Source organism: Megascapheus bottae, chromosome 32 (genome assembly GCF_031878675.1).
Source record: "Megascapheus bottae isolate mThoBot1 chromosome 32, mThoBot2.hap1, whole genome shotgun sequence".
In the NCBI taxonomy this organism is placed as follows: Eukaryota; Metazoa; Chordata; class Mammalia; order Rodentia; family Geomyidae; genus Megascapheus; species Megascapheus bottae.
In genome coordinates this window covers 7,255,928-7,282,738 of record NC_143540.1, presented here as the reverse complement: position 1 = coordinate 7,282,738, position 26,811 = coordinate 7,255,928, and the positions used below count along the sequence as shown (strand labels likewise).

Genomic DNA, 26,811 nt, shown 5'->3' with positions numbered 1-26,811 from the left:
GAGAGCCCAGCCTGCTTCCTGGGCTCTAGGCCCCTCCCACAATGCTTGTCGCTGGATTTCTCCTTTGGACTTCCCTACTGACCGGGGCCTGGCCAACCACTCCCACCCAGGACCACGTCCCAGCCACGCCCCGGGTTCGGCTCTCCTTCAAAGGTAAGAGGCTACCTTGCTCCTTCTCAGAAACATCCTTTCTTCAGCACAAGAAAGAAAAGAGGGATCACAACAAAAAAGTGGGGGACAAATTATGCAATCACATGGAGTTTTCTTGGCATGGGAGAAGGGAGACCTGGAGGTAGGAAAGACTGGATACTTAGTCCTTTGGGAAAAAGAGCTTTGAGTCTATGTGTCTGTGGCCCAGATTCTACAAGGGCACTGCTTTTCTGGGTGATAAATTGGAGGCTGAGGATATTATTTTTTTCCAAACTTGCCACTGCTGCCTGCTTATGTTCTGAGCAGTTCATGGGGTAGGAAGTCAGACAGCAAGGCAGACACTGGAGCTCTAGCAAGCTGGAGGAGCAGAGTGTGTTCTGCTGGGCTGAGGGAGCACATGGAGCCTTCCGGTGATATCCAGGCAGGAGGGACAGTTGTCTGTGACTGGCAGAGATTCACCTTATAGGCTCAGTGAAAGTGTACCCAGTGAGCACTTGATCTGGAAAGTCACTTGAAGGTCGTGTGTGTGTGTGTGTGTGTGTGTGTGTGTGTATTTGTGCCAGTACTGGAGTTTGAACTCAAGGCTTCTCACTCTTGCTTTACTTTTTTGCTCAAGGCTAGTCCCCTACTACTTGAGCCACAGCTCCACCTTCAGCTTTTTTGCTGGTTAACTGGAGATAAGAATCTTACAGACTTTCTGCCTAGGCTGGCTGTGAACCACAGTCCTCAGATCTCAGCCTTCTGAGTAGCTAAGATGACAAATATGAGCCACCAGTGTCTTAACTCTGTTGGAAGAAATTTTTTTTGCGGGGGTGGGGAGTGGGGACGGGTCAGTTGTGCTTGAACTGAGAGCCTGGACTCTCTCCCTGAGTTTTTTCACTCAAGGCTTGTGCTCTACCACTTTCAGCCATAGTACCACTTGTGCTTTTCTGGTGGTTCATTAGGGATAAATGTCTCACAGACTTTCCTGCCTGGACTGGCTTTGAACCATGATCCTCAGATCTAATCCTCCTGTGTAGCTAGATTATAGGCATGAGCCACCAATGCCCGGCTTTTGAAAGATTTTTTTAGTAATGAGTTTGAGTCTACAGAGTGAGAGGCTGGTTCCCAGATCCTTCACCATTGCACCTAGCCCACCTACGTAGTGAACACACTGTATATACTGCCAGGAGACACATGGCTTATTCACTAGCCATTCCCTAAGGGTACATGTGTCTCAAGAGTCCACCCTGGTTCTGGGCTGGGGGCAGTATCTATACTGAGGTCTGGGGGCACCTGGATTATTTCTAAGTTCTCAGCCTTGGCCGTCCTCTAATCAAAGGTTACTTCATCCAGTAGCTTGCCTCTGGGTGTTGTCCACTTGACTCTTGCTGGCCAGATTTCTAGGCAGCTGTCTTGAGTGAAAGGCTGGGCTGACCTTTTCTTCATTGGGCTTGGGTCCCCCAAACCTCTGGCTGGTTTCCTCCTCTGGTCTCATCCTAACCCCTGCAACTGGATGGGAGGAGTTAGGGGTTAGGGTTCATATCAGTGGTTTTCCCAGCCCTGATTTAATGGCATTTCTGGAAGGATTCTTCTGCAAGACTTGAGAGCAATGGGCAGAGAAGAGTTAATCTGTTTGAGTTATAAAAGCACCCCCCTTTCTTAGGCCTAGGTAGGTGAGATATTTATTCTACTGATATCTCTCCACCCTTCCCTGGTGGAATTCCTCAGAGCAGATTAATAAATCTTGTAGGGGCCAGGTCCCCTTACTCTGTCTCTTATCCTGCCTAAAGGTTTTGTCAGCAGGCCAGTGGAGTGTCTTCTCTTGCTACAGGGGGAGGGAGCAAGCTTTGTCTTTACACCTGGGAACCCTGTATCCATTCCAGGTGTTATTGTTTTTGATGCTGGTCCTGGGGCTTAAACTCTGGGCCTGGGTGCTGTCGCTGAGCTTTTTTTTTTTTGCTTAAGTCTAGCATTCTACTAATAGCCACAGCTCTACTTCTGGCCTTCTGTGGTAAATTAGAGATCCCACAGACCTTTCCTGCCCTGGCTGGCTTCAAACCATAATCCTCAGATCTCAGCCCTCTGAGTAGGTAGGATTATAAGTGTGAGCCACCAGTGGCCAGCTCAGATATTATTTTTGGTTATCATGCCAGGAAACAGGATGACACAGAGGAGGGTCCTCTGTGTGCTCCTTTTAAGCCTCAGATCTCCAAAGAAAAAGGTTTTGTTCCTCTTTTCCAGATAGAGAAACTGAGGCTCAGGCGAGAGCAAAGCCAAGGTCAGGTAGGAGGCAGAGGTAATGCCAGAAATAGAACCTCAGTCTCCTGGCCTTATTGGTGCCCACATTGCCTTTGGTCGATTCCCTCTCTATTAGCTCTGAAGCCAACACCCACAGTGACTAAAAGCCCAGCTCACTGGCAGCTGGCCTTCAGTGCTGGTTGCTTCAGTGGCCTGGGGTGGAGCTAAAGGATACCTGGAGCCACCTATCTGGGGTCTTTGGGCCTTTGTCCAGCCATATTGACTTTTTCTACCCCCACCTGACCTCCTATTCTAGTTTGAATGCTTAGATGTCGCGTCCGTTTAGCAGCTCCTTAAGCACGTGCTATGAGCTCATGGATGAGGTGGGGTGCTTACAGGCAGAGTGACTGAATAAAAAGTAAGCATCCACCCTGTTAGTGCTACTGGGCAATTTTAGGCATCTCACACACAGGCCGTGTGCAGCCTACCCATGCTGAGTGGGCTCAGAGATGGCTCTCAGTGAGGAGGAATTCTTGTCAAAGGGAAGGAAAATAGAGGTAAACTTCTAGAGACTCCACAAAAAGTTTAGGGGCTGGGTAAGGAGGATGGATCCCTTTCCTTGGAGGAGACGAATGAGGGGCACACAGAGGGTTGCTTTTAGAAAAGCACTTGGGCTCTGTGACTCAGTTTCTTCGGTGCTTGGATGGATATAGAAGCTGGCACCCTAGGTCTCAGGAGCCTGGCTGAACCTCCCCTGGCTTGTCTTGGATTGTGCTGCAGCTGGGAGGTGCCAGTTCTGGCTTGGGTAATTTAAGACCCTCTACAACACAGGGGCTGGCATGAGGGGCTATGATGCCCAGTACAGATAAAGGAACAAACGCAGGAACTGGCACAGGCGTGGGCTTGCAGCCCTGCCCATCCGCCTGAACACCCTATCCAGGTCGAGAGCCAGAAGGAAGGGAATGTGGGCAAAGGGGCTGCCAGAATTCCTTTCAGATTGGGGTTCTCTCATGGTCCACTTTCTGGGCTTCCAGCGGCAACATAGTTGTGGGGTCAAATGTGGCAAGTTTCCAGGAGCAGACAAGGTGATCTTTGATTCCTAGTTCTGGAGACTGGGAAGCCTGGATAGCAGGTCATCATTTGGGGGGGCCTAAAGTCACCTTTGCCAAGAGTTCCAGACCAAGTCTGGGCGGGGAAAAAAAAAAAACAAACCTTCCTTCCCCTACCCTGAGACACCCACGTCGTGGGGTACCACCTCCCTCCCAGGCAGTAGCAGAAGAGGTGCCAGGCACTGCCATCTCCTTTGTTCAGTGTGGGGGAGTGTTTACTTTTTCCCAGGAAGCCACCCCCAACACACTGCTGTTGCCTGAGCTGAGTTTGGCCAGGACTTGGGGTCAAGAGGTGCTTGGCGGGGAAGGGTCTTGTGAGGTAGCCAGGCTACTAAAGAAATTAAGGCGGGAACAGGGAGAGGGAAAAACAAATATCACCTTAGGAGGAAAAGTCAGGACAAATGAAAATGATAGGAAAACAAATGATGGGGGGAGGGGAAAGAGAGAAATGATTGTGGATGCTGGGATGGTTGCCAGGCATGGACCTTCCCAATCCTGAACTGGGTCTTTCTGGCTTTCCTGTGAGGAAGGAGGTGCAAAGGGGCTTTGCAGGTCGCTTGGCTGGAAGACTGAGATCGAGCTAGGCTCTGCCTGATGCCTGAGCCTGTCCCAAGACCGAGAGTAGGGGTGGGGGTGCGGGTGGTGCTGTGGGCATGTGCCCTGCCATGAGCCCAGGCTAGAGTTCCAGGATCCTGTGGGGCTGGCTTCAGTCTTCCCAGTCTCCTTTCCCAAGGGAAAGACTGTGATCACACTGGGAAAGCTCCTCCTGCCCTCTGCCTGCTGACGCATTGGAACTGGGGTTTGCTAATTTGAAGGCTGTGAATCCAGCATTTCCACTGAGCAGGGTCCCCCAGAATGGGCTCCAGTGTTCAGAACCCTTTGGGATCCTGACTGCCTATAACCCCACGCATACCTGGCTTCTCGGTGAAGAAGAATGTACTGCAAGCTGGGAACTAGTGGCTCACACTTATAGTCGTGACTATTCAGGAGGCAAAGATCTGAGGATCAGGGTTTGAAGCCAGCCTGGGTAGAACAGTCTGTGAGATTCTTATCTCTAGTAGATAAGAGTGTCCAGAAGTGTGTCAGAAGTATCCAGGTGCTGGTGGTTCACACCTGTCATTCTAGCTACTCAGGAGGCCAAGATCTGAGGATCACGGTTCAAAGCCAGCCCTGGCAAGAAAGTCCAGGAGACTCTTATTTCCAATAAAGTACTCAGAAAAGAAAAATAAAAACAAAAAAACTGGAAGTGGCGCTGTGGCTCAAATGGTAGAATACTAGCCTTGAGGACAAAGAGGCTCAGGGACAGCATCCAGGCTCAGAGTTCAAGCCCCAGGACCAGCAAAACAAAACAAAACAAAAAACGGAAGTGACACTGTGGCTCAAAATAGTAGATCACTAGCCTTGAGTGGAAAAAGGCACAGTTTCTAAAGCTCTGAGTTGTCCCATAACCTGCACAACAGACCAAACAAAAGAACAGTAGCAACAACAACAACAACAACAAAACCCTTTTGGATGTAGAGGAATAGAGGGAGGCCTAGGAGATTTGGAGCCAGGAGTGATACCAGGGAACTGGGTGGGAATCAGATGGCTTTGACAACTTCAGTGGGGTTTGGAGCTAACAAGCTAGGAAGTTGTGGGTATCCCAGAATGAGCCAGGGTGAGAACTGGCTTTGGAGAAAGTAGACAGTCTTTGTGATTGTCAAGAACTTGCCACAGACCCAGCTTGAATCAACCAGGCCATGGGCTTTAGCCCGAACCCTTTCAGTCCAACCAAGCTTTGGATGGGACCACACTGGCTGGGCCTCCCCCACACAGGCCTTGTCCCTGGCTCTGGCATGTCGCCGGCCCCGCCCTGCTGGCTCCAGCTTCCCTTGGCACTGAGTATAGCTGGTGCATGCTCGAGGAGTAAATCATGTTCCCTGGCAGCTCTCATAGCTTCGTAATCGTAAAGAATTTAAAGAGAAACCACCAAGATATGAATCTCACTTAAGCCCCCAAAGGCATCTTTCAGAACCCTACAGCTTGGGAGGCCAGTGAGCCTTGGGGAGGGAGATGTCTAGCTCTCTGGCCCCTCAGAGGTAGTGATAGCTCAGAAGGTGGCTTCACTCCAGGGAGACCCCCTAGTTCCTCCTTCAAGAAAGAGTGGGACACCTAAGTCTGTTATACTGCAGAAGTGGTGGTGATGGAAATTACTTGGCCCTCAGATAAAGATAAACCCCAATTTTGCCCTTGTCAGCTGTGTGACCTCAGACAAGCGGCTCAACCTCTCTGAGCTCCAGTTTCTCCTTGTGTGAGGTGAGAATGGGCAGTGGAACCCTGGAAGCAACATCCTGAGGGCTCAGGCAGCCTCATTTTGCATTCTGACTGTGGGTAGGCATGAACGTGACCACCTCTGTTTTGTTTTGTTTTTTTTTTTAATTCCTCCTCTTGACAAATGAGAATGGGAATAATCCAGGATTCATTTTACCCAAATACTGTGCAATGAAGGAAGTGTCACATCAGGAGAGTGGTGAGGGCTGTTTGAGGAGGAGGGTGCCTCTGTGTGCCCTCGCCCCTCCCTCCAGAATTCTAACCTTTGATTAGGGAGGTGGTATTTGAGCAAGACTGCAGGAAGAACCCGGCAGCAGCCTGTCTGCTACGTGGGAAGGCAGGTCTGATGGAGGAAGCAATGTCTCAAATGGAAAAAGAGAGAGTTGTGGGATTTTAGTTCTCATTTCTTATGCCAGGGACACGAAACCTATATAGTTAGTCTCTCCTTCTACCTGTATCTGATCAAACGAAGCCACCTTGTTGGTGGGAACTGTTCTCTTTCAATTTGTGTTAAGGTAGCCAGATCAGGGTTGGTCTACATGGCTGGCCAAGAGAAGCATGTTTCTTGGTCTGGCCTAGCCTGGTGCTGCCCTGGGAATCTTAAACCTCACCTCAAGGGAACTCTTGGAAAAATCAGCAAGGATTCCTGCTGCATTTTTCTTAGAAATAGCAACAGGGCCTTTGCCAGAGGCCTGGATGCCAGAAGGCTACAGCCTGTATCCAAAGCCCAGCTCACGTGGGTCCCTAAGTTTGGCATGCCTGCAGTCTCCCACCCAGACTGCTGAGCAGCCCCAGGGGGAGAGGAGGAAGGTCTTCTGGGCTCTTAGAGCCTGACCTATGGTCCTGACCCAACAAAAAACAGGGTCTGGGGCTAGTCAGCCTGTGGGATGGGGGTGGGGCTCAACTAGACCCACTGCAGCCTTCTTGTTGGAGCCTTCTGCAGGCATTGGCTATCTGGGGCTCACTGTGCAGAGCAGGGAGAGGTCCCAAAGCATCAGGCCCCCCTCTAGGGGCCAGGAAGTGTGTGGAGCCCGGAGACCTCAGTTCTAGACTCCCTTTCACCCCCTCCCTTCTTCTTCCTTCCTTCCTTCCTCTCCCTGCCCTGCTTTGCCTTTACCTCCTCTCAATACCACCCCCTTCTTGGCTTCCTACCCCCACATTCTCTCTTCTGAAGTCTCCACCCCAGCCAAGAGGCTTATTTCTTCCCACTTGGGGCTCACTGCTGATTCTCTCATCTCCTTCCATAGACTGAGTCAACCAGCCCTGTGCATCTGCTGGTCAGCTATGCCTAGGGGTTATGATTATAACTGGCATAGCAGTGGCTCAAATTTGGGGGACTTGTGGCTCTTGCCAGCCTCTGAGGCTCAGTAGATGGCAAGCACGCTGAGAAAGTAATCGATCGTTTTGATTTACAGGGCTGGAAAGCAGTCGTTCATTTTGATCAATTACTTTGATCAAGCACTTCGATGTAAAGTACTATTTGCTTTTCATGGAGTAGCTGCTGACTGAAAATGGCTTGAGCTCCTGATTTAGCCTCACCACAGCCTCCAAGGTTGACCCTGAGCACCTGGCTCTTCTGTGCCTCAGTTTCCCCACGAGAATGTTGGGGAAGGAGTTGAGGCTGTCTTAAGGTATCCTGTGAGGGTGATGTGAAGGGTGTGCAGGCATCCAAGGGGAGCATCAGAGAAGGGGGCTGGGCCCAGGGCAAAGGGGAGGGTCTTGACACCACTAGCCTGTCGCCCCCATCCTGGCCTGTCCATCTGGGTGATTTATTGGAGTAAATGAGCCATGGAGAGTTTGTTGTCTTTTGCAGTCATGGGAGGAGGAGGTGGTAGAGGAAGGAGTGATGAGGGGTTTCCGGGCCAGGTCTGGAATGTGGGAGGAGGGGTGGGCCCTGGGGCCTCTGGAGCCAGGGGCGGCCTCTGAAGGCCATTTCACTCTCTGCACCTGAGAAATGGATCAGTTGAAACCTCACCCAGAACCAAAACCTCTCTTCCTACTCCCTTCACACTTTATAGGGCACATTACTGTGCGTGCGTGTGGGTGGTCTATTTACCTTGTCCTTCCTTCTTGCGCTGGCCCGAGGGCCTGAACTAAGGGGCTGGGAACTATCCCTGAGCTCTTTTGCTCAAGGCTAGCACTCTACCACTTGGGCCACAGCTCCACTTCCAGCTTTTTGGTGGCTAATTAGAGAGTCACATGGACTTTCCTGCCTGGGCTAGCTTTGAACTGGGATCCTCAGACCTCAGTCTTTCTTTCTTTCTTTCTTTTTTTTTTTTTTTTTTGGCCAGTCCTGGGCTTGAGCTCAGGGCCTGAGCACTGTCCTTGGGCTTTCTCAAGGCTAGAGCTCTACCACTTGAGCTTCAGCACCACTTCCGGCTTTTTTCTATGTATGTGGTACGGAGGAATTGAACCCGGGTCTTTGTGTATACTAGGCAAGCACTTTAACCACTAGGCCAAACTCCGGGCCCCAAACCTCAGTCTCTTTAGTAAAGTAGCTCAGGATTACTAGTATGATTCACTAGCAGCCAGCACAATGATTGTTGCTTGGCCATGCTGTGACTTTCCCAAACTGAAGCCAGGACTCTGGCCTCTGCCTGCCTAGCAAAAGCCCACAGGTATCCTCACCCATTCATGCATTGAGGGTCCATGGAAGACCCCCTAGCCTCCTGATCCACTAGCTCAGACCTTGAATAGTCAGGTGTTGTGAAGCTCTTGATGAGCAGGGGCGATGGAGGTAGCTAGGTGGGAGGTGGGAGGTAGGTAGCGCTGGGACGGAGGTTTAGAAGGGTGGGACTTCTGCTTCTGGGCTTTGCTCTGGCTCTTCCTAGCTGGAGGGTGAGCCAGCCCCCAGCCTGTCCTCTCTTGGGCGGAGCAGGTGGGCGCTGGGGCAGAACGGGCGTGGGAATAGCATGCCTGGTCCTGCTGGCCCCAGCCCCCCAGCCTCTGAAATAAGAGGGAAGGAGAGAGCTGAGCTTTAGCCCAGCTGGGTGGCTCTTACCCTTGCTTAGTGTTTACTGAACAGCTGGGATGTTTACAGTAGCCTTCAAGAAGGGGCCCCTTGTTCTAGAGGATTTCCCCATCTCCAGGGTCCTACTGGGGACTCTTCCCGGTTCACCACCTCCTTGCTTCCATGGGATAGACTTGTCAAGGATGCAGGAACTGTATATCCGTCCTCACCCTGGACTGGCGGTGCGGGTACCACAACCTCATCTCTATTATTTCTCAGGAAGAGGCAGTTGTAGGTGGTGAAATACGGTAACTGGGTCCCCAGTTCAGACATTTAAATTAAATTCAATCAGAGTGGTTATTGAATATAAACACTCGGAGTCATTTACATGTTAATTATGTTGAATGGACTAGGAGGCCATAATTAGTTGCTAATTGGGTGAGAGCGGCTGTAATTGGTTTTGTTGGCAACGACCTGGCTCTCTCACCTGCAAAGGGGGTAGGGGGAGAGGCAGGCTGGGTGCTTGAGCATGGCTAGGAGACTTCCAAGTCTATCCAAGGAGGGGATGAAGGGACATACTGACAGGTATGGGGGGCAGAGGAACCTGTAACCCACCCCCAAAGGAGGGGTAGCTTAAGCCCAAAGGCAAAAATCCTGCCTGGTGCAGTGGCTCACGCCCATACCTAGCTACTCAGGAGGCTGAGATCTGAGGATCACAGTTCAAAGCCAGCCCAGGCACTAAAGTCTGTGAGGCTCTTATCTCCAGTTAACAACTAGCAAACTGGAAGTGGTGCTATGGCTCCAGGGGTAGGGCCATAGCCTTGAGCTGAAGAACTCAGGGACAGAGTTCAAGCCCCAGGACAAAAAAAAAGCAAAATCCTCATTCTGGATTCTAGGAGTTCCCATGCAAAACCCCAAGGGGAGAGGAAGATCAGTAATACTCTCCTCCACCCAGCCCCAGGTAGAACCTAGGCTTGAACAACTGGTGAGCACTCAGAAGGCCTTGAAGCACCAGCAAGATGCCACTGCAGAACGGGGCCTAGGGTTGGCTTGGTTAGTGGTAGAGGTCATGACTTTGGGGTAATGAGTTGGGTGAGTGCCGAGCCAGGGGGCCACTGTCTGTGAAGGCTTTGGGGCTCCCCCCCCATACTCAGCCTGGCTGGGGTTCCTGGGGTTGCAGGGCTGTGGCCAGGGGCTGAGGCCTTCCGGCTGGCCGCTCATTAAAAGAGGATTAGGCTGGGAGCCAGGGGGCCAGTCCAGTCCCTGGGCCTTCTTCCTCTTGGGGCCCCTCATAGCACTGGGGGAATGAAAGAAACTGGGGCCACTCTTTCCCTAGAGTTTACAAGAGTGTCCAATGGGGACTTCCTGGTCCCTGCCATTACTGTCACTCACTGTTCTGGCATCCTTGTCTACCTGTTTCCCTTCTCAGAGGTCAAGAATCCTTCCTGGTAGATGGAGCACTAACAAAGACCCAAGCCGTCAATCCCCTCCTTTGACTCCTCAGTCCCATTTCTCTTCAGCTCTGGGATTTGGGCTGCACTAGCCCACACAAGGTCAGAGGTCAGATCTAGGCTTCAAGGACCTGTCTATCACTCCCTAGTCCCCAATTCTGCCAGGGGGAGGTCATGCTGTCAATCAGAGCCTTTTGCTTTGTGGGGCTATAACCAAAGGGGCAGAGTACCCACTTTTGCTCCAAGACCCTTTTTGCAGCAGCCCCTGCCCCACTGGCAGCGGACCTGGTGTCCTAGAGACAGCAGCTGGAGGCGGAGTCTCCCACTTGGGGGCCTTCGGGGTGAGGGCACTGGACACGCCTCCTTGAGGCCTGCCTTTGCCTACTGCTTCTTTTAAAGTAAGGCATCAACTTCTGCTTCCCAGAGATGAGGAGACTGAGACCCTCAGCATTAACCCCCCAAACATGCTGAGGATGTCCTGCCTCTGGCCCTGGGCCAGGCTGTTCTTGGCTAGGACCCTGTGTCTAGGACCATGGGAGAAGCTTGGAGGCTGGAAACGGCTGCGGAAATGAGGTGTCTGATGCCAGAAAAGCCTCTTCCTTCCCCATGACGGGAAAATCTTTCCCGGATGCCACCCCACCCAATCTGTGCCCAGCCCTGGGTGAGAGGATGGGGGGGTTGGTGGAGGGGGCCCTTCTCAGGAAGTATCATCTACGCCTCTACTTTGGCCTTTCTCATCAAGGTCAAAGCTTATCCAAGCTTGAGTTCTGACACTCCTGATATCAGGGCTAGGTCTAGGACAATTGGGACCTTGTGGGGTGGGGGGGGTGGGACCTACTAGCCCGTGTCCCCTGTCTGGGGAGTAGGTCTCATCAGGAGCTATGCTGACACTGCAGGTATAAGAGGAGAGTCCATCACTTCTATTCTGAACCAGGCTTCTTGGAAGAGTGTGGGCCCACCCCACAATCCTTTGTCCTGTAGTGCATGCATTGGGCAGGACTCTCAATTCTACCTTTCACTTCATATCTTTGGGCCAGCACCACTCTTCCCTGGGACCTCAGTCTTCCTGTGTATGACTGGGGACATAGTCCTGTCATTGGAGTTCCTCATTTTCATTTTGTTCTACCATTTGGCAGAAACAATGTTAGTATTGCAGCTGTGAGGCAGTAGGAACACAACCTGGTACCTAATTCTCTCTGGGATCCTTGCAAAGTCCTACTTCTGCCTACCTTCCTGCGTTTTCCACCCACCCATCTTCCTACTTTTTTTTGTTGTTGTTTTTCCTATCAGTTATGGAGCTTGAACTCTGGGCCTGGGCACTGTCCCTGAGCTCTTCAGCTCAAGGTTAGCATTCTACTACTTTGAGCCACAGCGCCACTTCTGGTTTTCTGGTGGTTCATTGGAGATAAGAGTCTCATAGACTTTTGTGCCTGGGCTGGCGTTGAACCGCGGTCCCCAGATCTCAGCCTCCTGAATAGCAAGGATTGCAGGCTTGAGCCACTGGTGCCTGGCTCCTACCTTTCCTTTCTGTAGGATGGTTTTGGTGAATGACCCAGAATTTAGCTCTGCTGAGTTGAGGGGTCTGGGGCTGAGTCAACAGGAAGCCCCCTCCTTCTCCAAAGCTGTCTCTGCTCCCCACCCCAGCATTAGGAAATGGAGTAGCAGGCATATGAATGGGAGGTGGACGTCCTCCAAGTTCTAGTGACATCTGGAAGGAAGCCTACTTCCTCAGAGAAAGAACTAGGGACCCTAACCTGTTCTCTTCTCCTCACACACGAAGTGTGGGGGGAGGAAAACCAGAGGGGTTCCCAGATGACTCAGAGATCAGAGTAGGGTCTCTAGTCAGGATCACTTTGAATGTTAATCGTAGGAGGGCCTTAGAGAGAGGTTCCAGGGGCCGGGAGTTTGGCCTAGTGGTAGAGTGCTTGCCTAGCATGCACAAATACCTGGGTTTGATTCCTCAGTACCACATACATAGAAAAAAGCCAGAAGTGGTGCTGTGGCTCAAGTGGTAGAGCTCTAGCCTTGAGAAAGCCCCAGGACAGTGCTCAGGCCCTGAGTTCAAGCCCCAAGACTGGCAGAGAGAGAGGGAGGGCCGGGGGTGGGGGGAAGGAGGTTCCAGGCTGGAAATGAGTCTCCCTTTGACTCCAAATGGGGTTTATAAAGCCAGTGCCAGAAACACACTTACAGCCCTGACCCTCCATCCCACTCCTTCCCCACCATGCCTCACCTCCTGGGGGGGGTCTCTCTGCTCCCCACCATTTCCACAGCAACTGAAGCATCATGTCCTATGACACCAGTCATTGACGCCATATCCTGTAGCCACTGGGAAAGGGTCCCAAAGGGTCCTGAGTCATGTGTCCTGACGATGGAGGACGAGTCACCTTCCGGCCCTGGACCTCCTGCCAGGCATTCTCCACCCCCCTAGGACTAGCTTCCCTGGGCCTCCCCCCTCCTTCAGCTGTGAACCTGAGTGGGAATCCACTCACCATGCGCTGTCTAGCTTGTCACTTCCTTTCCCAGTGTCCTGATGTCCTCACCTATAAACTGGCTGTTTGAGGACAAACTTGACCCTTCTGCCTATCTCCACACAGGAGCATTTTGGACTCTTTGGGTCAAGGCTAGCCTCCTACCCCCTCCCTTTCTGGGACTCAGTTTCCCTATTCTGAGTGATTTCTGACCTGCCTTTCTTAAGGATCTGGAATCAAGGATGATGGGGCATTGGACTTGAATTTGGATTTGGGGCTTGGGCCCTGGCACAGGAGAGAATTATGGAGATTAGGGATAGTCAGGGAGAGAGGGTAGGGATTATGGCTGCTTGCGTCCCCAGGAATGGGTCTAAAGATTTCCTGTACCCAGGTGCTGTGCCTGAGGTCCCGCTTGTGCTCCTATCCACCTGCCTTCCATCGCCCCCAAAGTGCCCCTGTAGTCTTAACTGGACAGGGAAGGGCACGACTAAGGCCATGCCCCCAGCCAGGGTAAAAATAACCTCTGGCGGGCTGTCCCAGCCTGGGGGGGCTAGCCTGGCAGTCCCATTTCCTCTCTGGCCATTTCCCAGACCCGGGGGTGGGGGAATGTTTACTTTCCTGTTGTCCCTGTGATTGGGTGGCCAGGCTGGGGACTCCGAGTGGCCTAACAACAGGTGCAGGCCAGGCCCTGCCCAGAACTTCAGAAGCGCCGCCGGACAGGCGGTGAGGCCAGGCAGGGATGGGCCCTTTGATCCTTCAGCGTCCCTGCGTCCCAGTAGCTGGCTAAGGTCATCACCTGTATTCCCTTGTTGCTTACATACTCAGGTCTGGGCAGGGCAAGGATTTCCTTGTTCCCAAACCCTCAGGGAGAGATTCCAATTCCAGATGTGGGCTCTGGGTTGGTTGTCAGATTCCAGTTCACCTTCATCTCCCCTGTATGGGATGTGCTTTGCACACCCCTGAAGCTGCTTTCAAGCAAAGCCCCTATCCCTCGAGCCAATCCCAGGGTCCTTGGCACACCAAGGGGATTCAGTCAACTAGATGCTGTCCATTGGAAATAGGCATCCACTTGATGCCACCTTCGGATTGTATCCAGGGCCTCGGATCCCAGCTGGGGCCTTGAGGCCTGATCTAGGCGTTCCCCTGGAGTTTCCCACTTGTGAACTCAGGAACTAGTTTGGGGTGAGAAAGGAAGACGTACATAATCTCTTCAATGAGCACTTCATCTGCTACAGGACAGGTGGCCATACCTGTTCTGTGTGTCTGCATGCGTAAGCCCATCTGTGCTGCCATCTTGCCCTCTACACATGAGAATAGTTATGACCATCACCACATTGTTCTCTCTGCTCAGCTAAAACTAGCTGGAGGTGGGTATAGGAGGGGCTTGCCAAGGTGACCCTTCTCCTTCCTCAGAAACAGGTTCCAAAGCTTCCTGGAGTCCTATGTCTATCCTTGGACTGCCTATCATTAGCTTAGCTCTCTTCTGTTCTTTATCCCCAGGAAGGGACTCCCCCCCCCCACACACACAGTGTCCTGAGGATAAGAGGCCCAAAAGCTGAAGAGAAAGCAGAACCCATCTGGAGCCTGCCCCAGATGTAGCACCCTGGGGAGAGCCTCCTTTCCATAGATGACTCCTGCCTGGCTCAAGTGGGCTGAGAGTTCTCCAGTTAGTTGTCTTCGAAGGGTCTGGGTAATGGCAGAGGCAGTGTGGCTCTTGCAGAGCTTTCTGGCATTCTGGCTAGGACATCATTTCAAGCCAGGTGGGGAACCTTGCTGCACACCAGCTGGGCCCCCTGCCTGGTGGTCAGCTGGGGTGAGGATGGGGCAGCCAGGCTTCTTGCCAGCATCTGCAGGCTGTCCTGGATGTTCATCCCAGCCACCCTCCACTCCCACCTGCTCATTAACCCTTTTAGGCTCTTGTGGGAAGCCAGCCCCACCCTGAGCAAGGACTCTTCGATGCTGTCACGCATCCTGGCCCGCGCTAATGCACTTTCATTGGGACTGGCTGGAGCTATGATTCAAGGGTTTAGCGTTGGGTGTGGCACCTTCCCTGGCCTACACCCCTGCACCCCACCTTCTCCTTCAAGCCTTGTCAGTGACCAGAGAAGGAGCTCAGAAGATCCTGGGAAAGGAAGTTGGAGGTTTAAAACAACTGCTCAGTCAAGGAGCCCGACGGCATGGGTCAAACACAAGGCCCTTAGTTCAAATCCCAGTATTGCCTCCCTCTCCCTCCCACAAAACAAAACAACAACAACAAAAACCAAAAATCTAGTTATCTACATGCTCATTTTGGTAGTACTTATACTAAAACCGAATGTGGAAGCCCGGTGCCAGTGGCTCATGCCTGTAATTCCAGCTACTTCGGAGGCTGAGATCTCTGAGAATGGGGGTTTGGAGGTCCGGGCAGAAAAGTCCAGAAGACTCTGATCTCCAATTAACCACTAGAAAACTGAAAGTGGAGCTACTGCTCAAAGTGGTAGAGCATTAGCCTTGTGTGAAAAAATTCAGGGACAATGTCCAAACCCTGAGTTCAAGGCCCAGTTACCTACACTTAAAAAAAAAAAAAAAGCGGGGTGTGTGTGGTTGATGGTCATGAGAGGGTTTTAACTGGCTCCCTCCCCCTCACCCACAGAGCTTAAGGCCACAGGAACTGCCCACTTCTTCAACTTCCTGCTCAACACCACTGATTACAGAATCTTGCTCAAGGACGAGGACCATGACCGCATGTACGTGGGCAGCAAAGACTATGTGCTATCCCTGGATCTCCACGACATCAACCGTGAGCCCCTCATTGTAAGGGCTGGTTCCAAAGAGGTGCAAGGGGGGTGGGGGCAGGAAACGGGGTTATGGAGCCCCAGGGCTAAGCAAGGCTGCATCTTCTGACCCTCCTCTCTGGCAGATCCATTGGGCAGCCTCCCCACAGCGCATTGAGGAGTGTGTGTTGTCAGGCAAAGATGGCAACGTGAGTATTCCGAAGCCCACATGTGGGAAGTAGGAGCCAGAGGACCCTCAAAGAGACAGTGGAACCAGGCAGGTATGTGAGCAATGTATTCAGCTTTCTCTCTGGCCGCAGGGTGAATGTGGGAACTTCGTCAGGCTCATCCAGCCCTGGAACCGAACACACCTGTATGTGTGCGGGACAGGCGCCTACAATCCCATGTGCACCTACGTGAACCGTGGCCGGCGTGCACAGGTAAGCCCCGGCCCACTCCGGCCCTGTGCTGTCTCCACGGGTGACTGCATTCCAGGGTCCTGATGGGAGGATGGGCTTCAGCCCCTCAGCCGGGCCACTTCCAAGCCCCTATGACCTTGGGTGAGTGACCTCATGGAAATCTCTGACCCTCAGTGTCTTCATCAGAAGACGGGACTAACGGCTGCCTTTCTCACAGGTTGGTGTGAGGAGGAGGAGGCAGTGAGCTATTGCTCCCAAGCTCTTAGCGCTGTGCCTGGCACATAGCAAGCACTCGCTCTACATGTGGCAACAGTTCTCTTGGTTATGTCTATGGATCTGTGCCCCTGAGACCAAGTCCAGAGGGCCTGGCCGGGGCCCATCAAGAAGCTGGATACCTGGGTCAGCTTCTGCCATGTGGCCTGGAAAACTCCTTTCCTTCCTTGGGGCCAGGGGTTGGGGGGAGCTTTCCTTCCCCCCTCCCCCCTCCCCCAAGATCTGCTCCACCCTGCCTGCTTCTGCTCTTTTCCATTTCCATGTGGGCACATGTGTGAGCCGGTGTGACCTCCTAGGGCATGTGTGAGAACGACTGGACCTAAGGGGCACGCGTGTGTGCAGCCTGTGTGTATGTGTGTGCACATACATGTGCATCTACATACCCTGGGCCCATGTGTTCACGTGTGTTCCTGGCCTGTTGTTGTATGAAAGGCTGGCAGCCCGAGCCCGCTCCCCCCAGCCCCTACCACCCCCAAGTTCTAACCTCTGTTCCTGGTCTTCTCAGGCCCCGTCATGGACCCAGACGCAGGTGGTCAAAGGCCGCGGCAGCAGAGCCACAGACGGTGCCATTCGCCCAACGCCCACGGCCCCACGCCAGGTGGGCCTCATCCCCTCCAGGCCTTTGCCAGGCAGCAGAGCCTCTGAACTCAGTCTACCCCAGGCCTGCTTTCCCAGGGACTTTTCCTCTCCCTTGTCCTCCCACCCCCTTCCCCTGCAGTGCCCTCAGGCTCTGAAGGCAGCTCCAGCTGGACTCTTGTCAGCCTCAATGTGACCCCTGCAGGCAAGAAATCATGAAGCCACCAGGTGGGGAAGACAGGATCCCTGGGGACTGCTGTGCCTCAGCCCTGAGGACACGTGTTGGGGAACACATGAACCCACACCCACACGCACTTGGGCACGCTGTCCCCAGCACCCAGAATGGGTCTGACATATGACTCTTAGATGTCTGTGCTGTTACCTTCTGGGGGAGTCCTTCCTGCAGTGGACAGAGGTGCCCTACACACTCACATATGGGGTCCTCTTCTGGGATGGTGTCTACTTGTCAGGACCAAGACCTGAATGTAGACTGGACCAGCAGGGGCTGGGCAGGGGCGGGCAGGGGAACAGGGGCTGCCGGTGAATGATTGCGTGTGTGTGTGTGTGTCAGGGAGTGCTGAAAGGAGGGGGGTCATTTGATTCTGTGTGGATGCCATTAAGCAATGAGCAATGAGTCTGGGTGTTGGTGTGATGTGAATCCAGGTGTATGTGCAGGAAGTCATGTGTGCAGAGTGCAACTGGAAGCAGGCCTACGTGCACCTTCCCATTACCATCCTGCTACCCGCTGCCACCTCCTCCTCTGTGCCTCTCTCCTCTCCCCTTTGCCCTCCCTTCTCCCCGCCTTTCCTACCAGGCCCATGATTCATCCTAGTCCCAGTGCCTTCACCAGCCTTCCTCCTGGTATCTTCCAGACTGGGCTGGGAGGCACAGGGGGACTTTGTGGACTCAGTAGTCTGGATTCACCAACTCCTGGCTCCCTGGGGAAACATGGATGGGCAGGGAAGGCCGTGGTCCTTTGGTCCATCTCAAGGCACAAAGCCTGGGGACTTAGTAACCTCACAGCGCTCTAGCTCCAGCAAACTTGACTGACTCTAGGCACTGGACCTATGCTTTGTGCCAAGTTTCCTGGCTAGGTATGGAACCTCTCACAGCTCAGAGCTAGATTTCTTTCTTTTTGGTCAGTTGTGGGGCTTGAACTCAGGGACTAAGCTCTGTTCTTGAGCTCTTTTGCTCAAGGCTAGTTCTCCACCATAAGCTACAGTTCTACTTCTGGCTTTTTGGTAGTTAACTGGAGAAAAGAGTCTCATGAACTCTCTCCTTCCTGGTTCTGGCTTTGAACTATGATCCTCAGATCTCAGCCTCCTGAGTAGCTAGGATTGCAGGCAGGAGCCACCAGTGCCCAGCTTCAGAGTTGGATTTCAGAGTTGTCTTCCTGTACCAGTTTGACATAAAGGGACTTGATTTCTCTGTAAGCCTATTCTGGCCTTGGGGCACAAGTACCTCCGAGACTTGATTCCCAGGTCTTGCCTAAGTCTTTGTTGTTGTTGTTTTCTTGGTTTGCTGTGGGGCTTAAACTCAAGGCCTTCATGTTGTCCCTGAGCCTCTTTGTGCTCAAGGCTAGCACTCTACCACTTTGAGCCACAGCACCACTTCCAGTTTTCTGGTGGTTAATTGGAGATGAGTCTCACGGACTTACCTACCCAGGCTGGCTTTGAACAGCGACCCTTAGTTCTCAGACTCCTGAGTAGCTAGGATTACAGACATGAGCCACTGGCACCGAACTTGCTTAACTCTTGAGACTAGAAAGCATTCCCCTTGTAACTACAACATGGTCCTGACCTGAGAGAGCTGGCTGGGAAGAGTTCAAGCCTAAGGACCATGAAGAGTACAGAGGGTACATGCGCACGGTATCCTGGAAACTCTCTTACCTTGGAAACCTTAACTCTTCCTGGCTGTGGGATTGGCCTGGGTATGCTGAGCCTCCATCTGCCCTGCAGGATTACATCTTCTACCTGGAGCCTGAGAGACTCGAGTCAGGGAAGGGCAAGTGTCCATACGACCCCAAGCTGGACACAGCCTCGGCCCTTATCAGTGAGTGCGCCCACCTCATCCTGGTTCCACAGCCTGAATGTGTGACTTCCGCCACTAGGGGGCACCAACATTTAGTTCAAAGCAGAGACTGACCAGTATCCCCCCTAGACCCCAATGGGACCCTACCTGGCAGGGAGTTGGTGGAGGGTGGCACAGACTAGACCCCATTGTGAACTAAGGGCCAGAATCTAGGTCACATGAGCTCTCATCCAGAGGGCACCAAGGGGCTTGAGATCAGGTGAGGCAAGACTGTTTATATCATAGGTTGCTAATCAGAGCTCATTGCCAATATTCCTAGCTTTCTTCCCAAAGCCACTTAGTAAACCTTTACTAGCACCCTACAGGAGATGTGATCCTGCCCTGGGAAGCCTGTGGAAGAGCCAGGATCCTGGCTTCTGGGGGAAAGGGTGGTGCCTGGGATATCAACGGAGCTATGCTCTAGGTCCTAGCCAAGGGCAGCCTCTGAGTAGCCACTGGCCCACCCACAGATGAGGAGCTCTATGCTGGTGTATACATCGATTTTATGGGCACTGATGCAGCCATCTTCCGGACACTCGGAAAGCAGACTGCCATGCGTACAGACCAGTACAACTCCCGGTGGCTCAATGGTAAGTACAGCCACAAAACCTGTGGGCGGTTGTGTCTGGGAGGTGACAAGGAGTTCCTGTAGGAACACACGTGGAGGCCGGGAGTTTGGCCTAGTGGTAGAGTGCTTGCCTAGCATGCATGAAGACCTGGGTTCGATTCTTTGGTACCACATACTTAGAAAAAGCCGGAAGTGGTGTTGAGGCTCAAGTGGGAGAGCTCTAGCCTTGAGAAAAATCCAAGGACAGTGCTCAGGCCCTGATCTTAAGCCCAGGACTGGCAAAAAAAAAAAGAAAGAAAGACAGACACGTGGAGCCAGGCACCAGTGGCTCATACCTGTAATCCTAGCTACTCAAGAAGCTGAGAACTGAGGATCGCAGTTTGAACACAGTCCAGGAAAAGGCTGGAAGTGGAGCTGTGGCTCAAATGATAGAACACCAGCTTTGAGATAAATAAATGAATACATACATACATACATACATACATACATACAGAGCTAAGGGACAGCACTTGGGCCCTGAGTTTAAGCTCTAGGACCAACACACACACACACACACACACACACACACACACACATACTCTCAAAGGCACACATGGAGCTTTGGGCCCATGATTGGCCAGGATGGGTAGCTTTTGTGAAGTAGGGGGTGTTCTTGTGTCTGACCAGGGATTCTGTTGTGGTAAAGGGTGTGATCAGGAGATGGGCTCACAAAGCTGACCCCATGTCCTCCTGCAGATCCTTCATTCATCCACGCTGAGCTCATCCCTGACAGCGCAGAGCGCAATGATGACAAACTGTACTTCTTCTTCCGTGAGCGGTCGGCAGAAGCTACGCAGAGCCCTGCTGTGTATGCCCGCATTGGGCGCATCTGCCTGGTATGCATGCGTCTGGGGACCTTGTGCTGCTGCTTCTCTCCAGGCCCATGTCCTGGCTTTGTCAGCCCTGCTCCAAGTAGGGTGTTAAGGATGAATGAGTCAGTCTGATCCAGCCCTCTCCTTCCAGAATGATGATGGTGGTCACTGCTGCCTGGTCAACAAATGGAGCACATTCCTGAAGGCACGGCTTGTCTGCTCTGTGCCAGGCGAGGATGGCATTGAAACTCACTTCGATGAGCTCCGTGAGTACCCAGCAGCCTGCAAGGGGGAGGGATGGAAGAAGGATCAGATTGCCTCTGCCTTGCTTCTGAATCCGGAGTGGTCAGAACCCCTGTGCCTCCCACCTAAGGCATTCTCCAAGTACTCTTTTCTTCTGTCCCCAGAGGATGTGTTTGTCCAGCAGACCCAGGATGTGAGGAACCCAGTCATTTATGCTGTCTTTACCTCCTCAGGGTGAGGCTGGGGCCGGGGCCAGCAGTGGCTGGGTGTGGCCCGATATGGGGATTTTGATTTATGAAAGACAACAGCCTAGCGCTTGAGCCATAAGGGTGGGACAGACTAGAGAGGGGCCATGGGCCTGGTATCTGCCCCACCTTCAGCTGCTGCCTGCCTTGCCTGCAGCTCCGTGTTCCGAGGGTCTGCCGTCTGTGTCTATTCCATGGCTGACATTAGAATGGTCTTCAATGGGCCCTTTGCCCATAAGGAAGGCCCCAACTACCAGTGGATGCCCTTCTCAGGAAAGATGCCCTACCCCCGGCCCGGCACAGTAAGTATCTACTCTCCTACCTTTCCTTCTCCTCTCCTTCTAAGAGGCCTATATTGGATCATGCCCTCTGCAGACCTGGCCTCACCATCATGGCACTCACAGCCATCAGTGAAAATAGACCATAACACACTTAGAAAAGAAAAAGAAAGCCAGGTGCCAGTGGCTCACACCTATAATCCTAGCTACTCAGGAGGCTGACATCTGAGGATTGAGGCTCAAGGAAAGTCTATGATGTCTTATCTCCAGTTAACCACCGGGGAACTGTAAGTAGAGCTATGGCTCAAAGTGGAAGAGTGTTAACAGGAAAGCTCAGGAACAGCTCCTAAGCTTTTGAGCTCAAGCCCACAACTGACAGAAAAAAGAAAAAAAGTCACCATCCACACACAGACTGTAAAGGAATGCAATCAGCCAGGAACCTTAACTGTAGATAGATGCAGATGCAGGGCGTTAGGGTAGACTGCTTCATGGAGGGCCCTCTGGAGTGCTGTTTGGAAGCTAAAGTTTTCAGGGGAGAGTCTTTAAGGCAAAAGCTGGAGACAGACTGGAAATCAGGTTAGCTGGCTAAAGTGGGCCAGCAAATAAGGAGTAAGCAGGACCAGTTCAGGCCCCCAGGGTCTTTGCAGTGATGGAAGAGGGTGGTGGTAGCTTACTATCCATGTCACCTGGGTCACCACAAGAGACTATGCAGAACTCAGACATGCTCCAGTGCAATGGTGTAGGGGTCAGGCCTAGCGTGGGGAAGCTGGGCTCCACAGGGGACTGGGACAGGTATCCCCTAGGAAATGAAGTCAGTGTAGAAGAATGAAGTTGAGAGGATGGCAGGGGTTGGAGGCAGACTGAGCCCCAGGCAGCGGGAACAGCCTCAGGGATGGGGAGAGCATGCCTACTGTGCAAAGTCGACTTAAGGGCCTAAAGCTCAGCTACACAGGAAAGTAAGTGGTGAGACCAGAGAGACAGACAGATAGACAGACAGACAGACAGACAGACACACACACACACACACACACACACACACACACACACACACACACACACACAGAAGATGAGGATGTAGGAAGAGTGGTCAGCTCAGCCAAATGCGGCCATAAGGTCTTGATGCATAAAGCCAAGGAGGTGGCTATGGTGTGTGGGTGTGTCCGTGTGTGCACACCAGTACTGGAGCTTGAACTCAGAGTCTGGGTGGTATCGCTTAGCTTCTTTGCTCAAAGCTGACGCTACCACTTGAGCCACACCTCCACTCCTGGCTTTTTGGTGGCTAATTGGAGATAAGAGGCTCATGGACTTTTCCTGTCCAAGCTGGTTTTGAACTGTAGTCCTCAGAGTTCAGCCTCTTGAGTAGCTAGGATTAAAGGCATGAACCATCGGCACCCAGGATGGCCAGGGGAAAATGGGAACTTTAGCTATGGTGCCCAGAGGTTGGGTGTAGGAGGTAAAGACTGTGGAGATCTCATCTGACCTAATGGATCCGTGTGCCCCATCTGGGCAGCCTGGGACTGAAAACTCATCGATTACCTACAGTGCCCTGGCGGGACCTTCACACCATCCATGAAGTCCACCAAGGATTATCCTGACGAGGTGATTAACTTCATGCGCAGCCACCCGCTCATGTACCAGGCCGTGTACCCACTGCAGCGACGGCCCTTGGTGGTCCGCACGGGCGCTCCTTACCGTCTCACCACCGTCGCTGTGGACCAGGTGGATGCAGCCGATGGGCGCTATGAGGTGCTTTTCCTGGGCACAGGTACCCGCTGCTGTTCCCGGAACCCCCCTGTACTGGGCCCATTGGGTATGGTGGGGGCACAGAGGAGCTTGCTAAAGATCCAGGCGTTGCTAAAAGCTCTGTCATCCTCATGTTTGCTGGAACCCTGTGGGACTTCATATGGCAGGAGAAGTAGAGACAAACGGCAGCACCTAGGATACATGTGTGTGCATATACGTCAGTGCATCCACCATGATTCCAGCAGCTTCCAGCACAGCAGTACCCCAAAGTTCTGATCTCCTCAGGGCCTCCAAACGGAGGTCTTTGGGACCAGTTCCCGGTGACCTCTTCCTCTCCTCTGGGTGGGAACCCTCACCTAGAACTCCTGCTCTACTGCCCTAGGGGAGTTGAGGCCCTGGTGGGGAAGGGGCTGAGGCTTTGCCCCTTCCCCAGCATCTCAGCCCCACTGAGGTCCCGCCCGGCCCGTTCCAGACCGCGGGACAGTACAGAAAGTCATCGTGTTACCCAAGGATGACCAAGAGGTGGAAGAACTCATGTTGGAGGAGGTGGAAGTCTTCAAGGTGGGTACAATGCCACCTGATCCTGCCCTCCTCAGATTGTCCCTCCCTAGTCTTAGCCTCTCACCTTCCTTCTGTTCTAAAGTCAGAGCGGCCAGGAGTGTGGCCTCGGGGTGGAGTATTTGCCTAGCATGCACGAAGCCCTGGGTTTGATTCTTTGGTACCACATACACAGAAAAAAACTGGAAGTGGCGCTGTGACTCAAGTGGTAGAGCACTAGCCTTGAGAAAGTTCAAGGACAGTGTCCAGGCCCTGCGTTCAAGCCCTAGGACTGGCAATAAAATAAAATCAACGATTGGGAGTCCCCAATCATTCCTCTCTTTTTCTAGGAGCCAGCACCCATTAAAACCATGAGCATCTCTTCTAAGAGGGTGAGTCTGGTAGCGTGGGCTGAGGTGGAGTGGGGGGAAATAAGAATGGAGGAGCCTGCATCCCCTTGGGGTCCTCTGTACAGGAATGGGGGCACTGAGATATGGAACAAGGAAGAGAAGGATCCCAGCCCAGCTGGCTGCTGCTGGGGTCTGTTAGTGGGGAGGAAACTGACAAGTTCCCGACCCTGCTCTCAGCAACAACTATACGTGGCCTCAGCCGTGGGAGTCACACACTTGAGCCTGCACCGCTGCCAGGCCTACGGCGCTGCCTGTGCCGACTGCTGCCTCGCCCGGGACCCGTACTGCGCCTGGGATGGCCAGGCCTGCTCCCGGTACACAGCATCCTCCAAGAGGTGTGGCTCCCAAACTCTTGGGGGAGTTGGGAGGGGGGAGAGGGTCCCTCTTTGTCCTAAGGATTTGGAGGTGGATGTCATATTATCCAGGTGGGGTCAGGGTTATAGGTAAGACATTGCTTTCTTGGGGAAAATAAGGCCTTGGGGGTCAGGGATGTAGGAGGCAAGCTTTGTGGGAGCACTCCTTCAGGAGCTGTCGTCACTCAGGCGGAGCCGCCGTCAGGATGTCCGACACGGGAACCCCATCAGGCAATGCCGTGGGTTTAACTCCAATGGTAAGTGGGGTGCTTGTGTAGCCCATCTTCCTACTCGTGGGTTCCCACCCTGTAAAGAGTCACACATGGTTCCTGTGGGGATGGGAAGGGGTAAAGATACACCCGGGCTTGGGGAACAGGATATTCCTGGGTCCTCGTCACTCCCTCAGGCCAGTAGATACCCCAATTGAGCCCATCTGCTTTGGTGGCCGCATCCGGTAAGTCTACGCAGAGACAACGCTGCTTCTACTCACGACTTTTCTTGATTCACAGCCAACAAGAATGCTGTGGAGTCTGTGCAGTACGGCGTGGCAGGCAGTGCCGCCTTTCTTGAGTGCCAGCCCCGCTCACCCCAAGCTACAGTGAAATGGCTGTTCCAGCGAGATCCCAGTGACCGTCGCCGTGAGGTGAGTTCGAGTCCCTAAGTCCATTAGCACCAAGGCTAATGAGAAATTTCCCTATGAGTCCATTGTAGTCCAGTTCTAATCTGGGGCAGCCCTCGGTCTCTGAAACCCCTTCCAAGCTCCCATCCCTACATGGAAATCATTTGAGTGAAAAGAACTCTATAGAAATTCCATGGGACAGGCATCATTTACATGGAACCATTTATAGGTATGTCTTTTTTTTTTCCATGAGAATTCCATATTCATATCTCCTTGTATGGAATGTTATGTGGGTGAGAGCCAGTATATAGAAATGATGTGGGGGAGGGGGGGACTTACAGGTGTCCCTCCTTACGTGGAAGTTCTATGTGGGTGCCACAATGGGGTAATCTCATTAAATGACAATTCTATATGCGTGTGCTCCAAAATTCATTCGTTGTACAGAACCCTCTCCCCTCCACCCCACCCCTACCCCCAAGGCCATCCTTCCTGAACTGGAAACATGTGAATACCTTATTTAGTTATCTCTCCTTATTAGGAACCATTCTGTAGACTTTCCTTGGTCTGTGGAAATCTCCCCTAGGAGTCCCTACTTGGAATGGCCACAAAAGATAGTCTTACCTGGAAGCTGGCTAGGGCAGCAGGGGGGGGTGACACAGCCCCTGAGCCCCACCCCCCCACCCCCTGCCCCTGCAGATCCGTGCAGAGGACCGCTTCCTGCGCACAGAGCAGGGCTTATTGCTTCGTGCCCTGCAGCTGGGTGATCGCGGCCTCTACTCCTGTACGGCCACTGAGAACAACTTCAAGCACGTCGTCACGCGAGTGCAGCTGCACGTACTGGGTCGTGATGCTGTCCATGCTGCCCTCTTTCCCCCACTGGCTGTGAGCGCCCCTCCACCCCTTGGCGCATTCCCCCCAACACCTCCTTATCAGGAGCTGGCCCAGCTGCTAGCCCAGCCAGAAGTGGGCCTTATCCATCAGTACTGCCAGGGCTACTGGCGTCATGTCCCCCCTAGCCCCAGGGAGGCTCCTGGGGTACCTAAGCCTCCTGAACTTCAGGACCAGAAAAAACCTCGGAATCGACGGCATCACCCTCCAGACACATGAGGTCAACTACCTGAGCTCTGCCTTGAGCCAGCTTAGCCCTCGTCCCTTTTAATATAAAAGATATATATATATATAAATATAAAAAAATCTATATTCTATACATACCCTGCCCCTGCAAAGACAGTATTTATTGGTGGGTTGTATATAGCCTGCCTCAGTGGCAGCAGCATCCAGAACTTAGACCCGTTGGTGGTCAAAGACAGCAAAGAACTGAGCTCACCCAATCAGGCCCAGCAAGTTGGCAGGGCCAGGCCAGGACCCCTTCCCCGCAAGTCCTCAGACTCCGCCGGAAGTCTGCACGCTAACTGCCATGGCTGAGATCTACAGAACACAAGGAGGTTGTGAGCCCTTACCTTGCAGGGGCACGAACCATACACCTCTGCCGATGTGTGTTACCAGCTGTGCTGTGGCTTAGGCACAGATAAACCAGGACTGCTTGGGAGTCTGGGGATTAGGGGCTCAGGGCATCCAGAGAAGAGAAGAAGAGGGGCTGTCATAGGAAGCTGAGCCCTGCCTGGGTCGAGGCCTCAGTCAAGGCCAGCCCTTCCCAGGTATTTATTCTCTATTTATTGGAGACAGGAGAGGAATCCTGCCCAGTCGGGCAGAGCCTTCAGCTCCTTGTCCCCTGCCTCGCTCTACCTCCTTAGCTTTCCTGTGCCACTTTAACTCAGTGACTGGGAGAACAGCAGTGGGGCCACATGCAGGCAGGGTGGAAGGGAGCCCTCAGCTCTGAGGGGAGAGGCCATGGTGAAGGCCTGAGCCTGCAGGCTTCCTTCCCCCCCCCTCCAGGACTCCCTTCTACCCACCACTTAGAGTGTCTGGCACAGATAGCTCTGGGAGCAGTTGGGTAGATGGGTGGGGGCTCCTGGCAGCCCTCTGCTGCCCAGGCCACAGGTGTCCTTGGGTTCCATCTTGCTAATAAACACTGGCTCTGGGACTAGACTTTGGTTTCTCTCCTTGGTGATGGTAGTGGGGGGCGGGGGGTTAGGCCCACATCTAGTGGGTGAGGGGAGCTGGGAGGCAGTGGAATGGGCCCCTCTTAAATAGTACGGAGAAGTGTGACCACACAAGTTTGTAATCTGCAGCACTTGTGAGTCTGAGGTGGCGG

The 26,811-nt window shown here is 53.0% G+C and overlaps 1 protein-coding gene across 3 annotated transcripts; it reads left to right on the top strand.

The window, feature by feature from the left end:
• Window positions 1–26,640, top strand: Sema3f (semaphorin 3F). Of its 3 annotated transcripts, none has more exons than XM_090323549.1 (18): window positions 1–153; window positions 15,291–15,451; window positions 15,558–15,620; window positions 15,732–15,851; window positions 16,609–16,701; window positions 18,638–18,731; window positions 19,220–19,339; window positions 20,053–20,192; window positions 20,320–20,434; window positions 20,576–20,645; window positions 20,814–20,958; window positions 22,477–22,699; window positions 23,150–23,238; window positions 23,565–23,606; window positions 23,802–23,959; window positions 24,167–24,234; window positions 24,487–24,620; window positions 25,293–26,640. In XM_090323549.1, the coding sequence occupies exons 1-18, from the start codon at window positions 42–44 to the stop codon at window positions 25,701–25,703; spliced, it is 2,358 nt and encodes a 785-aa protein (XP_090179675.1). In that variant the 5' UTR covers window positions 1–41; the 3' UTR covers window positions 25,704–26,640. The 3 variants fall into 3 exon arrangements, with proteins under 3 accessions (XP_090179675.1, XP_090179676.1, XP_090179677.1); XM_090323551.1 differs by lacking the exon at window positions 1–153 and adding an exon at window positions 2,859–2,927; XM_090323550.1 differs by lacking the exon at window positions 16,609–16,701.
• Window positions 26,641–26,811: the final 171 nt, after the last annotated feature.